The 23754-nt window shown below is 38.8% G+C and overlaps 4 protein-coding genes across 5 annotated transcripts; 1 reads left to right on the plus strand and 3 right to left on the minus strand.

The window, feature by feature from the left end:
- Positions 1-5091: 5091 nt before the first annotated feature.
- On the minus strand, positions 5092-7150 carry LOC136243119 (tyrosine-protein kinase SRK2-like). The gene is made up of 2 exons (XM_066034639.1): positions 6706-7150; positions 5092-6420 (listed from the first exon to the last, which is right to left on the minus strand). Exons 1-2 carry the CDS (start codon positions 7086-7088, stop codon positions 5262-5264), a joined length of 1542 nt encoding a protein of 513 aa, XP_065890711.1. The 5' UTR covers positions 7089-7150; the 3' UTR covers positions 5092-5261.
- A 147-nt stretch (positions 7151-7297) lies between these two features.
- Positions 7298-17142, plus strand: LOC136242300 (tyrosine-protein kinase-like). The gene is made up of 4 exons (XM_066033707.1): positions 7298-7454; positions 7515-7905; positions 12934-14097; positions 15666-17142. Exons 1-4 carry the CDS (start codon positions 7313-7315, stop codon positions 16828-16830), a joined length of 2862 nt encoding a protein of 953 aa, XP_065889779.1. The 5' UTR covers positions 7298-7312; the 3' UTR covers positions 16831-17142.
- Positions 16923-19821, minus strand: LOC136243118 (proton-coupled folate transporter-like). Of its 2 annotated transcripts, none has more exons than XM_066034637.1 (4): positions 18506-19821; positions 17823-17906; positions 17633-17777; positions 16923-17226 (listed from the first exon to the last, which is right to left on the minus strand). In XM_066034637.1, exons 1-4 carry the CDS (start codon positions 19746-19748, stop codon positions 17124-17126), a joined length of 1575 nt encoding a protein of 524 aa, XP_065890709.1. In that variant the 5' UTR covers positions 19749-19821; the 3' UTR covers positions 16923-17123. The 2 variants fall into 2 exon arrangements, with proteins under 2 accessions (XP_065890709.1, XP_065890710.1); XM_066034638.1 differs by lacking the exon at positions 16923-17226 and adding an exon at positions 17235-17580.
- Positions 19822-19884: 63 nt separating this feature from the next.
- Positions 19885-23389, minus strand: LOC136243106 (tyrosine-protein kinase-like). The gene is made up of 2 exons (XM_066034622.1): positions 22362-23389; positions 19885-21069 (listed from the first exon to the last, which is right to left on the minus strand). Exons 1-2 carry the CDS (start codon positions 23297-23299, stop codon positions 19932-19934), a joined length of 2076 nt encoding a protein of 691 aa, XP_065890694.1. The 5' UTR covers positions 23300-23389; the 3' UTR covers positions 19885-19931.
- Positions 23390-23754: the final 365 nt, after the last annotated feature.

Below are 23754 nucleotides of genomic sequence, written 5' to 3' on the forward strand. Positions count from 1 at the left end.
GTAGGTACCTATTGTCATCACTTTCCTTAAAAGCTGCCCTAGTATACTACTCACTTGAGAAAATGTTGGTACTATGAAACAGGTATGTATAATTATAGGTGCAGAGAAAACAATGTTACACATGTAGCAAGAGAAAAAGGTAGCGGTATGAAAAGGGTACACATATAACAGTAAAAAAAATGTTGCACCAAAAAGTTACTAAGAATAAGAAGAGGAAAAGTATGCATAAAGTACCCATAACATACTGTAATGGAATCACTACTATCAGGGATAAGTGATAGTAGTGATTCCATTACAGTATGTTGACCCTAACGTGTTTTGTGTTGCATACTCAATGCTCAGTATAACAACTATAGCATTGGCAGCCATAGGCGGATCTAGGAGACACTGTCAGGGGGGCCAAGGGGGGGCAAGAAGTTTTAGTGCACAACAGTGTTTATTCTACTATGAGCTACGGGGAAATTCTAGAACACAAGTTATATTCATTTGCATAACCTTATTCAGCATATAGCTGGATGAACGATGGACATACAGTTTGTAAAACTGTAGTTGGAGAAAATTTTAAAAATCAGACCTCCCAGGTTTGAATTTCAGAGCATTTTTGATAATGCTTAGCTTAAAAAGTGTATGATTTGCAATGCGTACAAAGATTGGTTAGCCTATCTGAGATAACTTGTTTGATGGTAAAGTGTATATCAAATCAAAATAAGGAGTAGCTAACATTGTTACGATTTGTAAAATTTGTAAATTGATGACATCAGAATTGCGACTATTCTATTAGAGTAGTGACTGCTCTATTAGAGTATCTCGATCCTTGCACAAAATTCAAATTTATTTGCCTCACTTTCTTTACGGTGTGCAGTTTAACTATAAATGTTAGGCACATTTATAAGCGTTGTCTTCTATTTGCCAATTGGCTTTCTATACTTCTAAATGCAGTGTGAATGCATGATTCTAGTTTCTGGTATACATATGGTACTGTAGGTCCAAGGGGGGCCAGAGAAGGGCCAGGGGGGGCACAGCACCCCTTGGCCCCCCCTCAGATCCGCCTATGTTGGCAGCACCATGTCATGGGCATACTTAGCCTCCTTAGATAATTTTTCTGAATGAGAAGCACTTATTATAGAGGTTTTCCCTTAATTTCCTGTGATGACTGTTCTATTAGAGTGTTTGGTATTGTATGAAATAATTAGAGTTACTTTATATTTAGCATGTTCAAATATTGTGAATGGCTCTAATGTGTACTGTAGTGAAGGAGGGGTGCACTTACTCCCTGTGCACCCCCATGGGCCTATCTCTGACTGCATGAAAGCTGCATGTAGGTGATGCAAAACAGAGGTGTACAAGATACAGCTTAAACATAGCAAAACGATACATAAATTTTGAACAGTTTGACAGACTGTATATAATTATAACTGCTTGATAAAAGGGATTCATTTCATGACACTGACAAGGGTCACCATGCATATCCTAGTAGAATATAGTATTCCAATTGAATGCTCACGGATAAAGTGAATAAGCAGGTGAGAAGTGTTTTCAGGTGCTAACTCTTATATACATTTAGCATTGCAAACAGACAGATTGGTAATCAGCTGCGTTATTGTCAAACTTCACTTTTTTTTAGGTACAGTATCTTGAATGGTTTGGGATATGTAATATGCAATAGAAAATCACTTCTAAAATGGCAATATTGTTGGTATACAAAAACTTCAAACTGCTATAGATGAGGAATGCATGTGACACTATACTAATCAGCCTCTGCATATATTTGTATGGACATGCTGACAGAATCTGTATTACCGTTGATAATCAAGTGGACAAAATACAATTCAGCTATAGCCTTGTTCCAACCTGACCATATTTTGTTGGCCTGATGGACCAGCTTTTCTTTATCCTTCAGACCTGTGGGACATGGTAACAGAACATTGTAAAGCTCACCATAGTTACCATGATAGATTATGCAGTTCTTTAATCAAGACACACAGTAGTGTGCATGTATGTGGCCCAAGAAGGCAGTGTGTCACACCAGTGCATTATTATTAGCAGGAAGAACACTAGTACAATTTTTATATAGACATAGTTTCATGCTATATACTTTCATGAAACAGAACATTTTTGTTGTGGAAATTCCCTCCGTCTAAAAACTTTATCCGATTACCTTGGAGTTTGGCACCCGTAAAGAGGGTTCAAAGGCAAATCTTAGTACCAAGTTTGGCTTAAATGGGATAAACAGTTACAGGGCTATTAACGTGAAAAAGGACCATTATGTTGAAGTAAACTGTTTTATGTTAAAATTGGTACATGGATAACTTAACCATGTGGTTTGAAAACAATTGGAGAAACAGCCACAGAATTATAAAACAAGCATGTGAATTTTAAAAGATTAATCATTTTCCATGCTTACACACAAACCACTTATGACTGTTTGGTGTGTGGATAGTCTTCCCATCACAACTCAGAGTAATAGCTCACACTGCTGGAGCCAAGAATGTGTAAATCAGCGCAACCAAACTCACCAATTAACCATTAAAGAAGTCACCCTAATAGAACGGTATTCAAAATATAAGTTTTTAATTCATTGTCTTTTTTTTTCTTTCTATGACAGGTAGAAAACAAGCTCACCTGGTATAGGACTTGCAAATACAAAAGAAGCCATAATAAATAGCCAAGTTGTGATAAAGGGTGCACCCCTCAAAAATCCAAAGGTAAAAAAATAGTGATATCAGCTATAATATCAATTATTTTGTTAAGTTGGCAAGATATACATATAATGTTTCAGCAATTCCGGCTGAAAATCAATACAGATATCCTTTCCAACTGAGAGTGCATTTAAAGTTCAATGTGAGCAGAAGGATTTTAAAATGTGAGACAACCTTAGCAACTTGGCCTATAAACATAATTATAGTCAGAGTGACCCGAAATACTCCAACAAGTTATTTTGTCCTACTGACTAACTACTATGGTTATTAAGGCTACAAGCTTAATTCTTCACTGTTTGACATTGCTTAGGTCTGACATGCCTTGTTGCCAACCGCGGCAGCTACAATGAACCTTTGTCCTCCTTTGTGTCCCATTTCTTTCTCTACTACAGCATAGGTGTTGATTCAAGTGGATAACAGTTTCTGGCTTCTATCATGTGAGATTGCGTTCTTCATTTGCAATGCTATAACAAATGTGTCGTTCATCACTTCATAAACAAGTAAACCTCTGCTGTTACTGTGTTTATTTCAACTTCCCAAGTAACTCAGTCAATAGACTTTTGATCAATGTGTAGTCTACACCATGGTAGGTAAGCTACCCCACCTAATGTGCTCGTGTATGTGTAAAGAGGTATTCCCAAAAGTTTCGTGTGCCTTTAAGAGTTAATGTTCGTTATGTAAAATGTTAAGAACAGTGTTTCATTATTCTTGGCAAATAAACTGGATCACAAAAACATTCCCACATGTTGCTCATGGCACATGACTATAGCAGGTCTTCTTATGGTAACTTATTAACTTTATAACAATCAGTTCACGAAACAATAGCTAAAGTTAATATTCAAGGATGGCCACTATTTGAGGAGAGCATTCATAGTGCAGCAAGTCAGTATGGAAAATATTCATGTTACTGCAAGCTAATTAGCTCTCTGGAACAATTAACAGTATTATATAAAACACGGTTACGAGGGATATGACAAATATATATGCACAACTCCCAAGATGAAACGATTATAGATAGTAATTTATAATGAAACAGTACCAATTAGCAATCGAAATAGCACGTGATCAGTAGTTTCCACAGTATATGGTGTAACATCACACATTCCACAAAATCCTTACAATAACAAGAACCTAGTAATTATTTACCTGAGTTGCTGAGTCTATAGTCGATAAACTCTTGTCTCCTTCATGAATAACTCAGTATTCACGAGTAGATGGGCATGGCACCGCTAAAGACATGTTGGCGCTCGCTTCTTCACATGCATCTTATTTACAAGCGAAGGGGCAAGCACCTTATACTATCTATGGCAGGACAAAGGACACCTAGGGATGGTCTATAATGCGAGACATTAGAAATGACCTAAACACAAACCCCCACAAACAATTGAGAACAACTCCAGCTGTGATTTATAAACAACCACCAAATTTTCACCAGTTATACCATAGATAATAGGTACATTATCTATGGTTATACTACTTGTAAACATATTGAAGATCAACAACTTTTAAAATCAAAATTCTAACTGTGGGGGAGAATGCCGTTTGAACCTTTTTAGAAATTTGGTTTTATCTATTGGCACTACATTCTCTGGTTTGGTAAGGCGAGACCAAAAAAAAAAGGTCACAGCCAGCTGACAATAGCTGTCCACCCCATTTATCACATTAAAATCCTTACATAGCTCACTACACACTGCTCCAATACTGTGACTGGTTTATTAGAGTGACTGCTCTATTAGAGTTTCTCAATCTTGGTATGCTAAAAATTTTGGAAGGAGCCCCCTTTGACCCCCTATATCCACCACTGCTAACTATGCAGAGTCAATGCCTCACATTTTGGTGCAGAAACATGTCACAAGATATGTGAAAAATTGGGAAGACAGGTTTCTTAAAATCAAATCTAAAGAGCATTTATGATGACATTTGTATTTTTTTTACTGCCGTCCACATAATACTAAAATCAATTGTATCTCTTAATATATCCATATATGGAACCACCCTCACTAAGTGTATATCCTAATGGGTTATGTTGAAGTCACACCATTACAACGCAGGAATTTTAACATAACTTCATTTTTGGTCATTTCTAATGTGCAATATACCTTACTTGTGGTCAGCAATGACCATACATGGAAACACAAACATTAATAAACACATTCAACACTTTCATGATGCTGAGACCACTAGACTCCTTGTTGTTATGGGAGATATGAGTACTGTGGGAGACCACTAACTACTCCCAGTACTTATGTGGGACTATATCACATCATTTTACAATGGATGCAAGATAGTTACAGTGGGGCCAAAAAAACCTTGGAATCAACCAAGTGCCCTAATTTTCAACTAGCTAAAGTTTATGTATTTATGTACTTCCTCTAGAGTCCACACTGCATACTTCACTTTCAACCATTCTTTACATAGACGACACTGAACATATTAACAGATGAAAACACACAACATTTAGTGTATGGTATAGCTACACTTAATGCAATACGATTAATGTGACAGTACTTACTTAATCAGAAATGTACAAATGTTAAGTGTTGCTATTTACATTGGTATATATTACAATACATCACCCGCATGTTGATAGTCTGTGGTGTCTAGCACAAAGAAGTCCTCAAGTCTCCATTGTAGTGCCTCAAACGTGGGCCGGTCAGCTGGATTTCTCTTCCAACAGTCTAACATAATTTGATAAAGGCTATCTGGTGTTCCGGGCGGTGCTGCCATACGATAACCCTTTTCTAATTGTTGTAACACTTCAGCATTGGTCATTCCTGGGTAGGGGATACGGCCATATGTGACCAATTCGGTCAGAAAAATACCAAATGACCACACATCAGATTTGATGGTGAATCTACTGAATAGTGCTGCTTCAGGAGCAGTCCACTTGATTGGGAATTTTGCTCCTTCTCTTGCTGTGTACTCATCGTCAGCTATCAACCTTGCTAACCCAAAGTCTGCCACTTTACAAATGTTATTGGCACCCACCAGTATATTCCTAGCGGCTAAATCTCGGTGGATGTAATTCTGCAATTCAAGGTATGCCATTCCAGCTGCTACTTGTGCTGCCATGTCAACCAACTGAGGTAGGGTCAAAGAGCGACCTTTACCATGGAGGTAGTCCAGGAGGGAGCCATGCAACATCAGTTCTGTAATAATGTAAATTGGTTCTTCTTGTGTGCAGACAGCGTATAACTGGATCAGTTTGGGGTGACGTAGTTTCTTTAGTATTTGTGCTTCTTCTAAGAATGCAGATGCAGCCATTGTACCTGGTTTGAGTGTCTTTACTGCCACAGGGGTAGTACCGTTCCATACTCCCTCCCATACATCACCAAATTGGCCTGAACCAAGCTTCTTCTTGAGGACAATTGACTCACGTGGAATTTCCCACATATCTTTAACACGATATGCCAGTCCAATTTGTGGTTTTTCAATTTGTGGACAACTGCGGACTAAATTGATTGCTAACCCATCGCTGTCTCGTGAATAGTAATCCACTAATCCTCGCAGGTTCTTGAACACGGCACGTCTTGTGATAAAGAAACCAGCTCCATCGTCAAGTTTCCGGATCCGGTAATGTTTCACTGATGTTCCATCATGCACTGACAATGAATAATCACCCGGCTTGCTCTCACTGTCACGAATCAAGAATGTTCCAGGATTTGGAGATAGTTTGAGCAGTTTTTCTGCCTCTAGACGTTTTATTTGACCAAAGAACCACCTACAGCCGAAAGAATTGTAAATGATGCTGCATGCAATTAACAGAAACCAAGAGCTATCCTACATTCCAATGCCTAAGTGGTTAGGTGGTTTCACATAAATTCCTGACACAACAAGTGGGTGTCAAGCTAAAAATAGACTAATGGGGTGAGGCATGATATTGATAGCATTCCAATGATTTGTGGCTTCTAATAATGCCGCACGTCTCACATACAATGACTATCGCTTAGTCTACCAACAAAACACGGCTTCACAACACATACAATTTACATTATTCATTCCTTACTCTTCGGCATTAATTGTTCTCTCTTCTGCCACGTAGTTGCTGGGGATAAAGCCACGTTGATTAGTGGTTAACGACCTCGCTTCCCACCACTCTCCGTCCGGCCTGTTGATCAGTTCAAGACGTTCTCCCTTCCTGAAACTGAGGTCTTCTTGAGTACGCGCATCATAGTCATATAGGGCCACCAGTACATGGGTCACTGAAGTATGCGAACTAGCGGGGTCGTGACGACTGCGGCCGTTTGGGGCAGTCACACTGGCGATAGGTGGCGAATACTGTACCGGACGGTTATCCCTATCAGATGCTGGTCCGTCATTAGACTCGTAGGCATATCTACCGGACTTCTTCGGTTTATCTTCCCCAGAAGATGAAGCACAGCAACCCATATTGGATGTCCTAACTTTGTTTATAGCGCATCCTAATTGAAACACTACAAAATTGGGTTAAATTATTCGAATCTTTTATACGCATGCGTAGTCAACCATGGAATCACAGCTAGCGCTTAGCTTTGTAATGATAAAAAGTTCAGTACGAACAATACAAATTTCTTAAACTGCAATTGCTAGCAAGCTTAGAATTGGTAACAAGGTAATGGCAGTCCTGAGAATAAATGACTTCAAACAATCCGTATCCGTTACATTATAATTTACGGAAATTAGGTGGAGAAACAAGATGGCTCCCACGGTTTTCTAGAGGTAGTCGTGTAGCGTTTCACCTAAATTTTTCGGTCGGAATTTTCTCTACTCGTAAGTGTAAGGTGATTATACATTAACCTGCGACTAGGATGGATTCTTAGTTGCTACTTTTTACAGGTCCCGCGCAAACCATGGGTTGTTGCTGTAGCAGCGAGAAGAAACCATCGCTGGGAAACAGTACAAATATAGACCCTTCTGAAGTGAAAGTTCCTCTCCAACCCACGTCCCCGGGAGATTTTTCCAGCAGTAGCAGACAACTTCCGCCTGTACCAGGGGCCGGTGGTCCACCCGAGCCACCTCCAAAAGAACCAAATTTTCCTCTATTCGTTGGGAAATACGACTACAGTTCCCGTACAGATGATGACTTGAGCTTCAAGAAAGGAGACCTGCTCTACATTATAAACACAGATGAAGGAGACTGGTGGTATGCTAGGTCTAAACAAACTGGCCAGGAGGGATATATCCCCAACAATTATGTTGCAGAATTCAAGTCACTGGATGCTGAAGAGTAAGTGTGTATCACTGAATACATGTGTTGTAAGGATTGATATGGCTTTGGCTTTGTAAGGTACCCCCATAACCATGGTAACTGTCAACTAGTCTCTTCCTTGTAAACCTTACAACCCTGATGTATTGGTAGGCTACAATTAGAATTCATGGGTATCATGTTAATGATAATAGTGTTTGGAAGGAACTAAATGTGTTGTTTGAATTAGTAGTGTAGCCATCTTAAGAAATGTTAAGTGGTAGATCAAAAATATACTCCTTGCAATGTGTTGCCATTTATCATGTTGTCTTGTGGTGGAGTCCCTGTGCATTGATGTGTAGTAGAAATTGAACAGGACGTTGTACTGTGCAAGTAACAAAGATCTTATAATAATTGCTTTTTCCTTGGTATTAATGACACCAGACTCTATTATTAACAGAAGTATTTCTCTGTGCGTTTTCCCAACCTTTCTGGCTCTACTTACATCACTTACAAACATCCAAGCACTTTTGACAACACAACTTGGGAGTTTGTCATTGTGTACTCTTGATGAGTATCCTCGCAAGGTGTAATAGTTTTTTTCATGTGATTTTGTAGAGATACAATGCTTGCATGGAACTATACCATTCTTTAGCAGGTAGTGCAATATTTGTTTTATATATAATTTTTTTTATAGCTGATGTGCTAATTTGTAGAACGTAAATGGCATGCCAGTACGTCACAACTGCATGCTGATCCATGATGTGTTTGTAGAATGTAATTACAATTCATTTCTGTGAAGTTTTTGCTGTCCAAGTTCTAATGGTAATGGCTACATTAAAAGATCTACTATCCTATTGGCTTGATGGTCATGGCTGCTTATTTTGTCTTTACATTCTAGTTTACAAAATGCTGTGTTGTGATTGCAGAGAAGATAAGTATTACACAATACACCTGTATTTTTAGTGACTTTACAAAGCACTAACTATATGCTACTCTCATTTAACCAAATGTTGCATACTTGGTAAGTTTTGATCTTGCTTGCTGCGTGTTGATTCCAGTTACAAGAGCTTCTGTCTGAGATGCTAAAAGTTGAATTTGTTCTAACGGTGACTGGTACAGTGGTAGCGATTATAGACCCTCTTTAGTAATCTCACTGGCATCTGTACTTATCTGAGTGATCATCTTTTTATTAGCATGTGTCAATTTTCTGCAAATAAGCAGGAAGTAAAATGGATTCAGGTTACAGTAGTTTACCCTGTATAAGCCACTATAGTGACATTACAAAAAAAAAAATGTTCAAAAATGCACGATGTTAAATCACTGGTTTGGCTGTATAGCTTGCAGATGTTACAGCAGTGTTTATTTCATTGTGCTTTATCTAAATTAAGTTGAAATACATTCTGGATTGACAAGAATCACCATTAGCTCACTTTAATGGTACTCCTGAGTCCTGAAGATTATCATGATCTTGGTGATTTGCTGAAGACGATGCTGCTTAGACAATATCCCAATGGGCCATATTTAACTTGTAGATCATTAAACCAAGTGACTATATTACAAGTTCACAAGCCTTAAGGACGTATTTTTCTATGATGCATTTAGTTAAGCTTAAAGGGTCAACAGTGCAGCTGTTGTGTTGCAACATACTACTTTGGTGAGTTGTGCTGAGGGTTTTTAAACTTGCCATTTGTGGAATTTGCAACAATCTATTTAGTTCCTTATAGAAAATTCCCTGTCTTTCACACGCATTGCTATAAGTCAGCAGAAAGCTATTGTGTTAAATGCTAGCAATTTTATTAAGTTACAAAGGATCGGAGCAAGGAAGATGTCCATCTAGGCACAGGCTAATGGATTGAAAGTAACGCTGATTCTTATTCCTGAGGAGCCTGGATACAGAGTGTCAAAGAAGCTATTACATTTCTGCTACTTTTTCATTGTACTGACTAATGTAGTATAGTAAAGATAGTGTACTGACTAGTGTACTGGCTCACACTAGCCAGGACAAACTTTCTTGGCTTTAATAAGTGCTAAACATGTTTGCTGAGAATGTACAAATGAACGTTGGTATATTCCACAATAGTAGTGATCCAATGACCATGGCTTTTAACTGATCCAATTGTTAATAAAACTATTGCTTTTATATACACATCAAGGCACAGTGCAGTACTTATTCAAGAAGTTGATTTGATACGTGCCAGTTATTTTTTCAGGGATCTCTTCATTGATATTCATATGCAAAGTTTACTAATCTGATAGCTGTGATAATACGCTGTGATGATACACTGTGAGGGTAGGATCACACACTATATTAGGATACTATTTCACTTTGCCACGTCAATGTCTCTCATACACCCACCTTGAATGATCTGCTGTTTTATGGACTAGATATCATACAAGTCAGTATGATGCATTGTGCATTGTTTATGAATAGCATGGAGGGGTTTTGTTCAGTGTCAAGTGTGTAATGTGAGAGTGTGTTTATGTTTTTGCACTACCAGAATTTACTCTTGACACAAAGATAATCTTCAGAAGCCTATATAGTGCACTTTGTAGTATGAGCGACCCCACTGTTAACAAGTAACCTCTGATGGTCATCTATTAGCCACAGGAGCTTTCATCTTAGATGACTGGCATTCTATGGACATAAAAGGAAATGGCAATATTTAGGCCAGAAGTCAGACAACTCAGGTGGTTAATGGTTTCCATGGTTCAATATCTATTGATGTGCTTCATTTGGTCACACAGTACACAGTGTTGGTGAAATTGTGTAACATCACAACACTGTGCTGTAATCAATAATCCTGTTAAGAACATATTGGTCAGGTCTCCATATCACAAGAGCTTGAACTTAATCCGTCTTGTAGAATGCATATATGTAGAAACAAAATGTGGTCATCCTGTGATACTTTTATAATGGTAAATGAGTGACTTCCCATCTCAGTAATCATTTGTTTTTCTTGGACCTTAGCTTGAGTTCATGAAACTACTCACTATGGCTAGCACATGGTTGAAGCTTCACTGCTTTTCATGGCTCCCATTAAGGTGGTGCTAAAGCAATAACGTGCATTCTTGACAACAATCTACTGTCTCAATTTTAAGACATAGTGAAAGCTAGTAATTAATTTTGCATACAAATAAACTGCACATATAGGAATCTATCATTCGTAGAGAGTATAAAGCGTAGAACTGCTCTCAAAGCAAGAAATCGATGGTACTTAGTGGACCACAGAAGATGCGTTATCTCTCGATAACCTCAAATTTTAGCTCTAATACTTCACATGATGAAAGCATACTATTATGAGAATAATTCTACGTATCAGTAAGTGGTAGCGATTTACAAGTCAAAATACATGGCATTTACAAGCAGATGAGAATCTTGTTTCACCATTCGAACTAAGTGAAGAAGCCATAGAATGGATATATGATATACTGATACGTAGAATTATTCAGATACTATTGCTTACCATTCCTACAAAGTTTCGTGGCTGTTCAACCCATATCTACAAAGAAAAGACCATATTTGTAACAGCAAGAGTTAATAATAAGAGAGGTAACAGGCTGTAAAGGTGAGTCAAAACAAATAATAATTATTAGTGGCGCTTGTTTTCACATTGTCAAGGTTGTTAATTTGTTGTTAAGGTGAGTTACATTCCACCTGAACTGTGTAACAGCAGCTGCTAATTGTTTTTGCTAACAACTCACCTGCTAATCATGGCTGTTTTTACTTTTGGTAAGTTTATTAGATGGTGTAGTGCCTAATTAGCCCCCACCAGATTTACCACAAATTGCATAGTATATAGCATGTTACATCATATGTATGCGTCATTGCTTTATCACCACCTTAACTCCTGGTTTTGCCCAAGTCCTATATATACAGAACTATTCACTATGGCTGGTATATGGTTGATCTTCACTGCTCTTCAAGGTTACCATTACCTTCTTACTAAGTACATCAGTATGTTTGTTATATTGTTTCCAAAAGAGGTTATTATATTTTTGCTACTTTTGAAAGTGCTGGCTTATGCAATGCAGCGTACTGGCTCACACTAGCTATAATATGAACACCTGTCTAAGCCAGTCACCAACAAGCCACTATTTCTTGGCTTTAAAAAGCATGTGGCTAGGTGGATTTACTATATATATATATTCTTCATGTGGAGTTGACTGGTTCCTAGATTCCACCATGTAGAGTTTGCTAGCTTGGTACAGGTTTTTGCAATTGGATTTGTCTGTTTTGCAATTGAATTCATTGCTTTTGCATTAGAATTCATCACGTTTGTCTGTATCAAGATGCAGTAAACACGAAAACAAGATGTAGCAGCTGCTTCATTATCTTGATGAAGTACAACTGTTGTAAACTACTCTTTATAAGAATTCTTCTGCTATGGCTTCTTCGGAAAAACATTTGCATCCATGCTTCGCCATTGGCGATGGGTGTGGTCACTTGCAAACAAGCTTGACAGACAGCTTCAGTTACCCTCTAGTGTCTCAAGTGGTATTCTCCATGGTAAAGATGATTCACCTTGTAAACTGGTTTCCTGCAGTCAATGTAATTATGACAAATTATTTTGCAAACATGATGAATTCAATTCAAAACCGACTAATTCTACTGCAAATGGGACAAATTCAATTGCAAAGGTGACAAATTGCAAAAACCTGTAATATTGTTGCTTGATTTGTTTAAATACTTTTAATTTTTTGGAATAAACATGATTTGACTGTTTTTATAGTGTAAATTAGGTGGTTACACTTTTCTAGTCAATGCAAATAATTTTTAATCTTTACACATACTTGTTTAAGCATAACACCCACTCAGCTTACTAGTGCTTCATTTATTTAATTTTAATGGTAACAACATTAATCTAAATGTCAGGGATTTATATCAAATTATTTTGCCACTAATGTTTAGCTTGTTCTGGGTCTTCCTATAATGTGAGAGACTTCAGTATAATTACTAGGTGTTTTAGTTGTGTGTGTTGTTGCATTAGGATCACATCTTCTTGTATTGCCAATGCTTCTTGGTGTCTGCCACTGTGGCCGTCATGTATTCTTTATCTTTCACTTTAGTTGGTTTTTTGGAGCTATCAAACGTATTGATGCTGAGAAGCAGTTGATGCAGTCATTCAATCAATGTGGGTCCTTCCTCATTCGTGAAAGTGAAACCACCCCAGGTGATTTCTCCCTCTCAATAAGAGACACTGAGAAGGTTAGACATTACAAGATACGCAGACTAGATGTTGGAGGATTTTTTGTTACTCGTCGAGTGACATTTGAAACTATTCCTGAACTAGTTGCTTACTATATTAAACAGGCAGATGGACTCTGTGTCAATTTAAGGAATCCCTGTCTGATTTCTGAACTGCCACAGACTGCAGGTTTATCAAGAGAAGCTAATGAAGCATGGGAAATTGATAGGACCTCAATTCGTCTCCTTAAAAAGTTGGGAGCAGGCCAGTTTGGCGAGGTGTGGCAAGGATTGTGGAACAACACTACTAATGTTGCAGTGAAGACACTCAAACCAGGTACCATGGGTGCTTCTGAGTTCCTTGAAGAAGCAGCATTGATGAAACAGCTTAGGCATCCAAAGCTGATCCAATTGTATGCTGTGTGCACACGAGAGGAACCCATCTACATCATAACAGAGTTGATGAAACATGGAAGCTTGTTAGAGTACCTCAGAGGTGATGGTCGTTCTCTAAAGCTTCCCCAATTAATAGATATGGGAGCACAAGTAGCAGCTGGAATGGCTTACCTTGAGGAGAAAAATTATATCCATCGAGATCTTGCCGCAAGAAATATTTTAGTATCGGAGAATCTTATCTGTAAGGTGGCAGATTTTGGCTTAGCTCGAGTCATTGATGAAGATATCTATGAAGCACACACTGGAGCAAAGTTCCCCATCAAGTGGACAGCTCCAGAGGCTGCAATGTATAGTCGTTTTACCATCAAATCTGATGTGTGGTCATTTGGTATCCTACTTTACGAGTTGATCACCTATGGTCGCTTCCCTTACCCCGGAATGAATAATGCTCAAGTGTTAGAAGCATTGCAAACCGGTTATCGTATGCCATGTCCGATGGGTTGTCCAGAACAGCTCTACGAGATCATGAGAGAATGTTGGAGGGATGACGCAGCATCTAGGCCAACCTTTGAAACACTTCAATGGCGATTAGAAGAATTCTTCACGGCTGATGCAAACAAGCCAGCATATGGCGACGCAGATAACAATTAGTCATCTTGTGAAACTGTGTGCTCCTCCACTGAATTATTTTATACACTCATTATTATTATTATCATTAGTAGTTGACATTTACACTTTAGGAATAACTGCCTCTGTTTTTTGAAGAATTGGTTTTTAAAATGTTATTTTTGTATTTTATTATTTAATGTAATGTGACATTTCATTCTGTGTTATTTCTGTACAGCAAGGTGGATTGTATGTAGTTTGTTGTACTGAATACATTAGGAATGTGTCTTGTGACTTGTAATGGATTGACCCGCAGTTATATCTTGTAAGCCTGTTGTCTCGCACTTGAATACAACACTGTCTAACAGTTATTGTATTATAGTCTAGTTGTGTACATGCAGCCATCAATCACATACCCAGCTAAGTGATTGTGAAAAAGCAACTGGGATAATGCATGATGCCTATTCTGTTAGGAATGTGTTGTTTTCACACACACCCTTTTTGTGCCTGACACACCCTTCTTCTGTACACTAGACACTACATATATAGTCTGTTGTCCTTATATGGTTGTGTGTGTGGTTGAAGTGTAGTGTGTGAGGTAGTTCAACCACTTTGACCACTAGTAATGACAGCACTGACCATTTTGGTTGTACTGTAAGGATAATGGAATTAGTGGTTTACTGCAGTGGTGGTCTTGTGTAATAGCCAGCAGCTCTTTTCCAACCAGTTTTTATTACTTGCCATTAATTTTGTATCTGTACTTTGCACATGTCCCAGTGTACTGCATTGTTTGATACCTTACAACTGATCTGCAAATGATATCTATTAGAGTTGGTGCCACTTCCATAACAAAACTTCTGTATTATTTTACTATATAGTGACAAGTATAACGTTCAAGTTGTATTATACAAGATAATCACACATGACCAAACACTGCTATGTGTGGTGTTTATCTCCTATTCCAACGATGTGTAAAAATCCCTATCTAGTTGCAAACAAGACTGTCGTATGACCAGCAATGAGGTTCCTTGTCCACTACATTTGTTGGACTCAGAAAAAAGGCATGGACCATTTTCAGAAAGGCTGAATACTGGAATAGTTTTCAATCCCACAAGGTGAATCCAAACAACAAATAGCACTTTTTATCACTTGAAGCATTTGCTTGCTTGTAGTGGAAAGCTAAGTTACTAGTGGTAGATGGTCTCAGCTTCTATTCTACTTCTAAGCATAAGGTTAAAAAATGTGTATAATGGAGTATCTGTCTGTGTTGACTTGTGTGCAGTAAACACAAGGACCTGCTCACTTATCCTTATTAGGCAAGTGGCTGTGAGTCACTTTTTACACAAATAACCATATTTGGGATTTTGTTATTGAGGTAAACAACTTTGTTATATGGTTTGGAAATTTAAAAACCACGTCATGTCAGGTCCAAGATTTGTAAATACAGTAGAAATAAGCTATGTGGGTATAGGAATGGCCATTGTATAACAATCTGCTCAGCAGTTTTAGATATTTATTGTTTTGAATATTTCATCAAATTCCATGTATTTAGTACCCTCTAGCCTGCACATTAATATCAAGTTGTTTAGTTCAGTGTTTTACCTTTTTATAGCTGGTTTTTTGGCAAAGTTAAACGTGTAGAAGCTGAAAAGCAGTTGATGCAGTCATTCAATCAATGTGGGTCCTTCCTCATTCGTGAAAGTGAGACCACTCCAGGTGATTTCTCCCTCTCAATAAGGGACACAGAGAAGGTTAGACATTACAGAGTGAGAAAATTGGACAACGGAGGATATTTTGTCACACGGAGAGTGACTTTTGAAAGTATTCCAGACCTAGTGGATTATTACGGCAAACAGTCTGATGGTTTGTGTGCTACTTTGAAGAGTGCATGTCTTGTTGCAGAGCTGCCACAGACTGCCGGCTTGTCGAGAGAAGCTAATGAGGCTTGGGAGATTGATAGGAACTCGATTCGTCTTATTAAAAAGTTGGGAGCAGGCCAGTTTGGTGAGGTATGGCAAGGAATTTGGAACAACACTACTAATGTTGCAGTGAAGACACTCAAACCAGGTACCATGGGTGTTTCTGAGTTCCTTGAAGAAGCAGCATTGATGAAGAAACTAAGACACCAAAAGTTAATCCAATTGTATGCTGTGTGCACACGAGAGGAACCCATCTACATCATAACAGAGTTGATGAAACATGGAAGCTTGTTAGAGTACCTCAGAGGTGATGGTCGTTCTCTAAAGCTTCCCCAACTAATAGATATGGGAGCACAAGTAGCAGCTGGAATGGCTTACCTTGAAGAACAAAATTATATCCATCGAGATCTTGCCGCAAGAAATATTTTAGTATCGGAGAATCTTATCTGTAAGGTGGCAGATTTTGGCTTAGCTCGAGTCATTGATGAAGATATCTATGAAGCACACACTGGAGCAAAGTTCCCCATCAAGTGGACAGCTCCAGAGGCTGCAATGTATAATCGTTTTACCATCAAATCTGATGTGTGGTCATTTGGTATCCTACTTTACGAGTTGATCACCTATGGTCGTTTCCCTTACCCCGGAATGAATAATGCTCAAGTGTTAGAAGCATTACAGGCTGGCTATCGTATGCCATGTCCGATGGGTTGTCCAGAACAGCTCTATGAAATCATGAGAGAATGTTGGAGGGATGATGCAGCATCTAGGCCAACCTTTGAGACACTTCAATGGCGATTAGAAGAATTCTTTACAGCGGAAGATGGTGGCTATCGTAATCCAGACACTCTCCCACAATGATACCACACCACACATAGAGCACTGTACACTAACTACTTAAGAGCTACTTGAAACACTACTGCTACAGTATTGGTCTACATAATAATTATTAATATTACAGATATTTTTATATAATATAATATTGTGCTACTGTTTTAGAGATAATGATTTGGGTATGAGAAATAACAATTGTAAACCATCATCAACTCTTATGTGAAACAGCCCATTTGAAGGATACACACTCACTTGATTTAATATTACACCCGTAGTATATATATATATAGAATGTACATGCTAATCCATACATCTTATAATCACTGAGGCTGTTCTTCATTTGTGACAAGGTTTTGTAAAGTTTCATCAGACAAGTCCTTCTGAAAGTATCTCCTCTTAAAGTAATCAATTGAAAAGATAAAACTGTAAGAATACAAAACAGCGTGAAAGTTGTCATTGTCATCAACCTTGCTAAAAGCTACTAGAAGTTGTCCTTCCTTTAGTTACTAATTTATTGGAAGCATTTAGGGTCGTGCTTTGAAGACACTTTTGGGCTTGGTTATACCTAACCAATACCACCAAGGCACCAGGAAAGTACCATGAAGCTGGTTTTTGGGTGATATTTTTGGCTAGAAAACTACCCTTATCAACAGGCTTGTGGCCTGCACACATACAAATTAAAAGTAATCACGGATACCCACACATCATTTCATAAATGATGAAAGTTTGGTGAATAGAGTTTGGCTGCAATTTGCCAAATTCTCCAGATTTTAGTCCCTACCAAACAATCATCATTTACAGTAGGTTCCAGACAGTGGACGCTACACACCTTATAGGGAGTACTGGTGTCAGGTAGAGTAGTGCCATCAAAAAATATGATCTCTGAAACAGAGTGGGGTAGAGGTTACCATAGACTGCAGATCCTGTTGCAATTCCAGCCGACTCCATGGAGGAGACAAATGCAAACAAGACCCCTAACAGAACCACAATTAGTCAGTGAGTTAGACAAAGTGATGTACCTTGTTCTTCAGTACTAACCAGCTTTGAGAGGATGGACCGAATGGTGGGAACAGTGATGGCTTCAAATGACAGGATCACTCCAACTGCACATGATGAATAAAATTAACATATTACATGTATCATTGGTAACCTCCACTATGGGACAAACTTTCACTTCATACAGGCCTCACACAAGCAGAATACAGGTTAATGAAGGTTAGGGAATCTGTGAGTGATTAAAACCTCAAAATTAAATTTTATCCCTAAAAAATTATGGCATTTTGATGTAGAAAAGGTTGGCTATTGTACACAACAAAGAAAACATTGTTTACTACCCTGTAGCTATAGTATCAAATCTATCATCTCTTAGGAGAATTTGTTACCATGACAGATAACTTCTTTTCACTAATGACCTCTTCCAAATTTCTGACTTGTTCTAGTTGAGTAACTTTAGAATCACTATGTAGTTTATGTGCATAATGATCAGCTAATGGGATCATTGGCTTGCTCCAGCTATTGATGGCAATAGGCCAGGCAACCTTGAACAATATAATTATAGATTGTGAGATTGCACGTAATGAACACTTTTGTAGTTTAATATCTATGGCCAGCTAAAATGCGTTTTAATTGGAGGCCAATGGCTATCTACTATCTCTAGAAACCAGACTATACAGAGCAAGTTTCACTGACAATAAACACTTACTAGCATACATCTGCCATGAGGTGGTCACAAACCCAATTAGGGTATAAGCTCCACTGCTGATCAACAAGGCTGCTATACACAACAACAAGTCAGATAGACCGAGCACTACAGCTACTGGCAGTCCAATAGTGAGCATTGCTCCATGCAGTATGGAATTGTAACTGCCAAAGTAGCCTATCTGATCAGGGTGCCAGTGGAGTGGTTTGTGAATGAAGAAGTAAGTACCAATCAATAGGGCTCCATTGAGGTTCACTTGAGCAATGCACAATGCTAGCAGCCCCACCCACAATTTTGCTGTGACCAACTTGGGTCTAAAGAACAGCTGCAGACCATTCCAAATGGCTGACAATCCTTTAGTCTTTTCCGCGGTCCTGTTGATTCTTTGTCTGTATGAGAGTGACTCAGGAAACATGAATATGGTGTAGAAGATGCTTAAGGAGTAACATACAACAATTACCCACACTAAAGGTCTGAAGTCACATTGAGTCTCTTGTAGCCACACACCAGATATGACAAAGGCAAGTGTCTGTGCCACATTCTGCACTGCCTGCAACACTCCAATACGTAGTGTCCGTGTCTCCTTAGTGGACACGTCTGCAATGTAAGCTAATGTAGCCATTGACATAACCAGGTATCCACCCAGTGAAGCAGACACAAAGCTGGTCAATATGAAATAGCGAAGGTCTAATGACAAATAGACGGTACAAATGATAACCACTGTGCCAAGAAGACTACTAAATGAGGCTAGCAGTAGGGCCATCTTCCTGCCATACCGATCGGTTAGCGGTCCTATTACAAGCCCTGCAGTCACTGATGTCACTATGTCAGTTATGGTGACATAAAACACAAGACGAGTACTGTCTCCCTCCACTGCATCATTAGTTCCATTCCCAGCCACGTGATCCAAGTATGTTTCGTTGAGGCAGAAGTATTCTTCACTAGTAGTAACATTAAGTATCCGAGCGCGTCCGTACCTCTGGTATAGGTATTGTTGGAACATGGGTATAAAGAAAGCCACCCCAAACGCGTAAATAAAGAAGAGTGGTTCAACTGTTACAATTTTAGCTGACCAGCATTGCAGTACACAGTCTAAGACACCTTCAGACGTTTCTTGAGCTTCCGTCTCCTCAGCATTCTGCTCGTCTGATCCACCATCGCTGTCATAGTTGCCAACTAGTAACTTCTTTCTTTGCGACATTATTTCATATTTTCCTTTATGCGCACCAGCAAACATTGAGCACATGCGCGTTATAATGTGGCATACGGTAAAAGTCTCGGGGCTCGCGCTAATTCTACCAAGTTCTATGTACTTGTATATTATGTCATAGATAGTACATACTCCGTACGGAGTATATACTATCTATGATTATGTGATGATGAAAGTTCATAAGCATTTTGTTTTCAGTTCCAGTAAAAGCATTTTATACTATACTTCAGTTATAATTAATTCTTCTTCAACAAAATAATCATCTAGTTCCCATTGCAAAGTCTCAAAGGTTGGTCTACATGGTGCATCCTTCTTCCAGCAGCTACTCATGATCTCATAGAGTTGTTCTGGACAACCCGCTGGACATGGCATACGATAACCTTTTTGTAATGCTTCTAAAACCTGAGCATTATTCATAGTAGGATAAGGACAACCCCCTTGAGTTATAAGCTCATAAAGTAGGATGCCAAACGACCAGACATCAGATTTAACACTAAACTGGCCAAACAACACAGCCTCCAAAGCCGTCCACTTGATGGGGAGCTTTGCTCCAGTATGTGCTTCATAGACATTGTTATTAATGACTCGGGCTAAGCCAAAATCTGCCACCTTACAGACTACCAGATTGCCTTCAAATTCACTATCTTGATCTGATAATAAAATATTTTTTGCAGCAAGATCTTGATGGATGTAATTTTTCAATTCAAGGTAAGCCATTCCAGCTGCTACTTGTGCTCCCATATCTATTAGTTGGGGAAGCTTTAAAGAACGACCATCACCTCTGAGGTACTCTAACAAGCTGCCATGCTTCATCAACTCCATCACCATGTAGATAGGCTCCTCTCGTGTGCACACACCATATAGTTGGATTAGATTTGGATGTTTTATTTCCTTCATTGAAGCTGCTTCTTGTAGAAAATTAGCTATATTAACAACACCAGGCTTGATTGTCTTCACAGCCACCTGAGTAGCTTCGTTCCACACTCCCTGCCACACTTCATTAAACTGACCTACTCTTAGCTTACTAATAAGACAGATGGAACTCTTCTTGATCTCCAAAGAAATATCTTCTGCAATACACGGCACCTTCAGTTGAGTGCTAAGACAACCTGCCTGGATGCTATAATAATCTACCAGCTGTTCAAGTGCCTCAAATTTTAAATGATGATCAATGAAGTATCCCCTGTCATCAAGATAGCGAATCTCGTAATGGTGCACCTTATCCTTGTTCCTCACAGCAAGTGATAATCTTCCAGGCACATCATCACTAGGGTGAATGAGAAAAGACCCTGTGTCATTTCCTGGCTTCATCAACAGGTTCTTAGCATCCTGAAATGTAATGGCTTCGAAAAACCACCTAAACAAGAATGGGAATATATACACATACTATGATCTCTGTATATGTTGAAAAACAAAGAGCAGATGTCATGTGTAATTCTATATGACCAACTTTTTTTCTTTAACACCCTACCCCATCTACCATATGCAGACATTTGTGATGTTGCACTTTATCTATCTATATATTTTCTTAATGGCCTGTGCATACCTTTTTAAAGTTAGTACCCACTTAGTGGTCATCTTGTTTACTAACAATTACAGTGGTCACCTCTAGTACATGTACTTTGACCTCAATATAGTGACCATGTCAAGTAGGTCCCAAACATAGCTAAGGTGTACTTCATGACCTCATCAAAAGGACCATCTCAATAATTTTTGGTTCCACAGGTTGTAGTCATTTGTATGGAAGCTTTTAATGCAGTCATGCACATATCAGTACATTGACACAAATCAGACTACATGTAGTAAAGGTAAAAGGACTTGTCTTCTATTAGACATTTCCTTTTAGCTAAATATGGTGAAAATTAAACATGCAACACTACTGCACACACACACAGTGATTCAACCAAAGTATCTATTAGTAGTGCTGAGCGATAGTAAAAATTTTACTATCACGATAGTTACTCATTAAATATCGCGATAGTGAATACTATCCCGATAGTTTATGAAACACTTTGCTCTTAACAAAGTCTCAGTTGTACAGCTATGATTTGTAGTCATATAGAAAGTTATTTTGCATGCACAGGACATTTGTTAATTAACTGCGTGGGCGGCCGATGGAATATGGACTTTTGGTATAGCTTTTACAGGCCACTCCTTTGTAAGAAAGCAGGTAATACCAACTGTAAAACAGTATAGAAGGGTTGTTAATACCATTTTAATGCAGATCTGAGCTTATCATAACTATCACGATAGTGATATCCCTACTATCGCGATAACGATAGTGATTTACTATCGCGATATATCGCACTATCGATACTATTGCTCAGCCCTATCTATTAGGCCACTATTTCATGTGTTGAATTCGTGTATTTCATTACTTTTTGGTGGGTCATTATCATCCAATATTATTGGCACGCAGACACTTATATAACATGTTCTATAGGAACTGTAGTATTTTTGTTTGTGGGAAAGAGGCTCAAAGCTTGTTTATGGGCCAGTCATTGGGAGTTGCTGGCTGCAAAAAGAAATCAGATAGCTAATGACAAGCCAAATAATGCAACAACGATGAAAATGCATGAGGACTAACATAACAAGCAGTATAGCTGTAGCAAGAATTCCTGCATAAACTCCTGTACAAACACTACTTACTCTTGGACATCTGGGTTGTTGCATTCTATAATATAGTTGCTAGGGACATATCCAACTTGACCGGACTGCTTAGCTCTAGCGTACCACCAATCTCCTTGAAAATCAATAATTTCTAACATGTCCCCTTTCTTGAAACTGATCTCATTGTCATCTGTAGTTACAAAGTCGAATTTTCCCATGTACAATTGAGGTGTTCTTGTTGCAGTTGTTTCCTTAGATTTCTTCATTGCTTTAGTGCAGTTCTTCATGCGTTCTGACATCATCTTAAGTGGTGTAATGATGTGATCCATGTTTGAGCTATCCTGGTCAGCTAGGCTAAAATCGTGCTCTAGGTGACTTTCCAGTATACAGTCCTGGCAAACTAGCTTTGCACATGTGGTACAGTACAACCTCAGTTGCTGCCTAGTATGGCTTTTGCAATATTTGGATTTGGGAGGTAATCTAGGCAGCGTCCTCTTTGGATGCTGGGCAAATTCCTTGATGACAACAGTTTTGTGTAATTTGAACTCCTTCCACTTGCTGTGCACTTGATCGCAGCTCTGGCATAGTCCAGTTTGACAGTTCAAACACCAGGTCACAATTGGCCAAGTAGTCTCTTCACATTTTCCACACTCAACAGCCACCAAACCTGGTCGAGTTTTTTCTCTGCTTTTGAAAATCTGTAGTAAACAGCTGGTGGACATATTAGTGGGTACACAAGCCACTTGATCTCGTGAGATTGGAGCAAGGCACAGCGGACAATCACTCTTGCTAGTGCCAGTGGTCTGTACACTCACTCTCTGTTCGATACATCGTTTACAGAACGTATGCAGACATGGCATAGTTCTGGGATCGATGAAAAGTTGACCACACATCAAACAAGTAATTCGTTCCTCGATCTGTTGCCATTCTTTCGTGTCGTGTACTAAGCCGATCTCACGACCACCTGTCGCCATCATTTCGGTATTCTGTTATTCACTTTTTCGCTGCCAGTTTACATCGCTAGTTATTTATACAGTTTCACGTGAGCATAGATAAATAGATAGTATACCTACCACAGACACGGTGTCTGTGGTATACTATCTATGACGTGAGCTAACTATGAGCTAATGCGAGAGGATCGAAGTCGGATGGCTGCAGGTTCGAGGCTACCTAGGTCCAGTCATAGATTTTTTCTCCTTTCTCCAACTTTTCAAACACACCTTAAGTAGCTAAAGCCTTTGAGCAGGCTGTAGGACCAGGTGTCCTACAGACCTTCAGCACTTGTGTTGTGAAGCATTAATAAATAAAATAAATAAATAAATAAATAAAAGTGCATTAATTATCCAATTGTGGGCAAAAACTATTAAATTTTTATATTTATTTACCGTCAGACTAGCGGAAAGTGCAGCTATAGCCACACACAACAAATGTG

Source organism: Dysidea avara, chromosome 13 (assembly GCF_963678975.1).
Source record: "Dysidea avara chromosome 13, odDysAvar1.4, whole genome shotgun sequence".
In the NCBI taxonomy this organism is placed as follows: Eukaryota; Metazoa; Porifera; class Demospongiae; order Dictyoceratida; family Dysideidae; genus Dysidea; species Dysidea avara.

Coding starts and splice junctions, on each gene's coding strand:
- LOC136242300 (XM_066033707.1), top strand. CDS start 7,313: ATGACTTCAAACAATCCGTATCCGTTACATTATAATTTACGGAAATTA. Junction 7,455..7,514: donor AATTTTCTCTACTCGTAAGT/GTAAGGTGATTA, acceptor TACTTTTTACAG/GTCCCGCGCAAACCATGGGT. Junction 14,098..15,665: donor GGCGACGCAGATAACAATTA/GTCATCTTGTGA, acceptor ACCTTTTTATAG/CTGGTTTTTTGGCAAAGTTA.
- LOC136243106 (XM_066034622.1), bottom strand. CDS start 23,299: ATGATGGCGACAGGTGGTCGTGAGATCGGCTTAGTACACGACACGAAA. Junction 21,070..22,361: donor AACAACCCAGATGTCCAAGA/GTAAGTAGTGTT, acceptor ATTCTTGTTTAG/GTGGTTTTTCGAAGCCATTA.
- LOC136243118 (XM_066034637.1), bottom strand. CDS start 19,748: ATGTGCTCAATGTTTGCTGGTGCGCATAAAGGAAAATATGAAATAATG. Junction 17,907..18,505: donor CTCATGGCAGATGTATGCTA/GTAAGTGTTTAT, acceptor CATCATGTGCAG/TTGGAGTGATCCTGTCATTT. Junction 17,778..17,822: donor GGTTAGTACTGAAGAACAAG/GTACATCACTTT, acceptor TGGTTCTGTTAG/GGGTCTTGTTTGCATTTGTC.
- LOC136243119 (XM_066034639.1), bottom strand. CDS start 7,088: ATGGGTTGCTGTGCTTCATCTTCTGGGGAAGATAAACCGAAGAAGTCC. Junction 6,421..6,705: donor AGAACAATTAATGCCGAAGA/GTAAGGAATGAA, acceptor TTTCGGCTGTAG/GTGGTTCTTTGGTCAAATAA.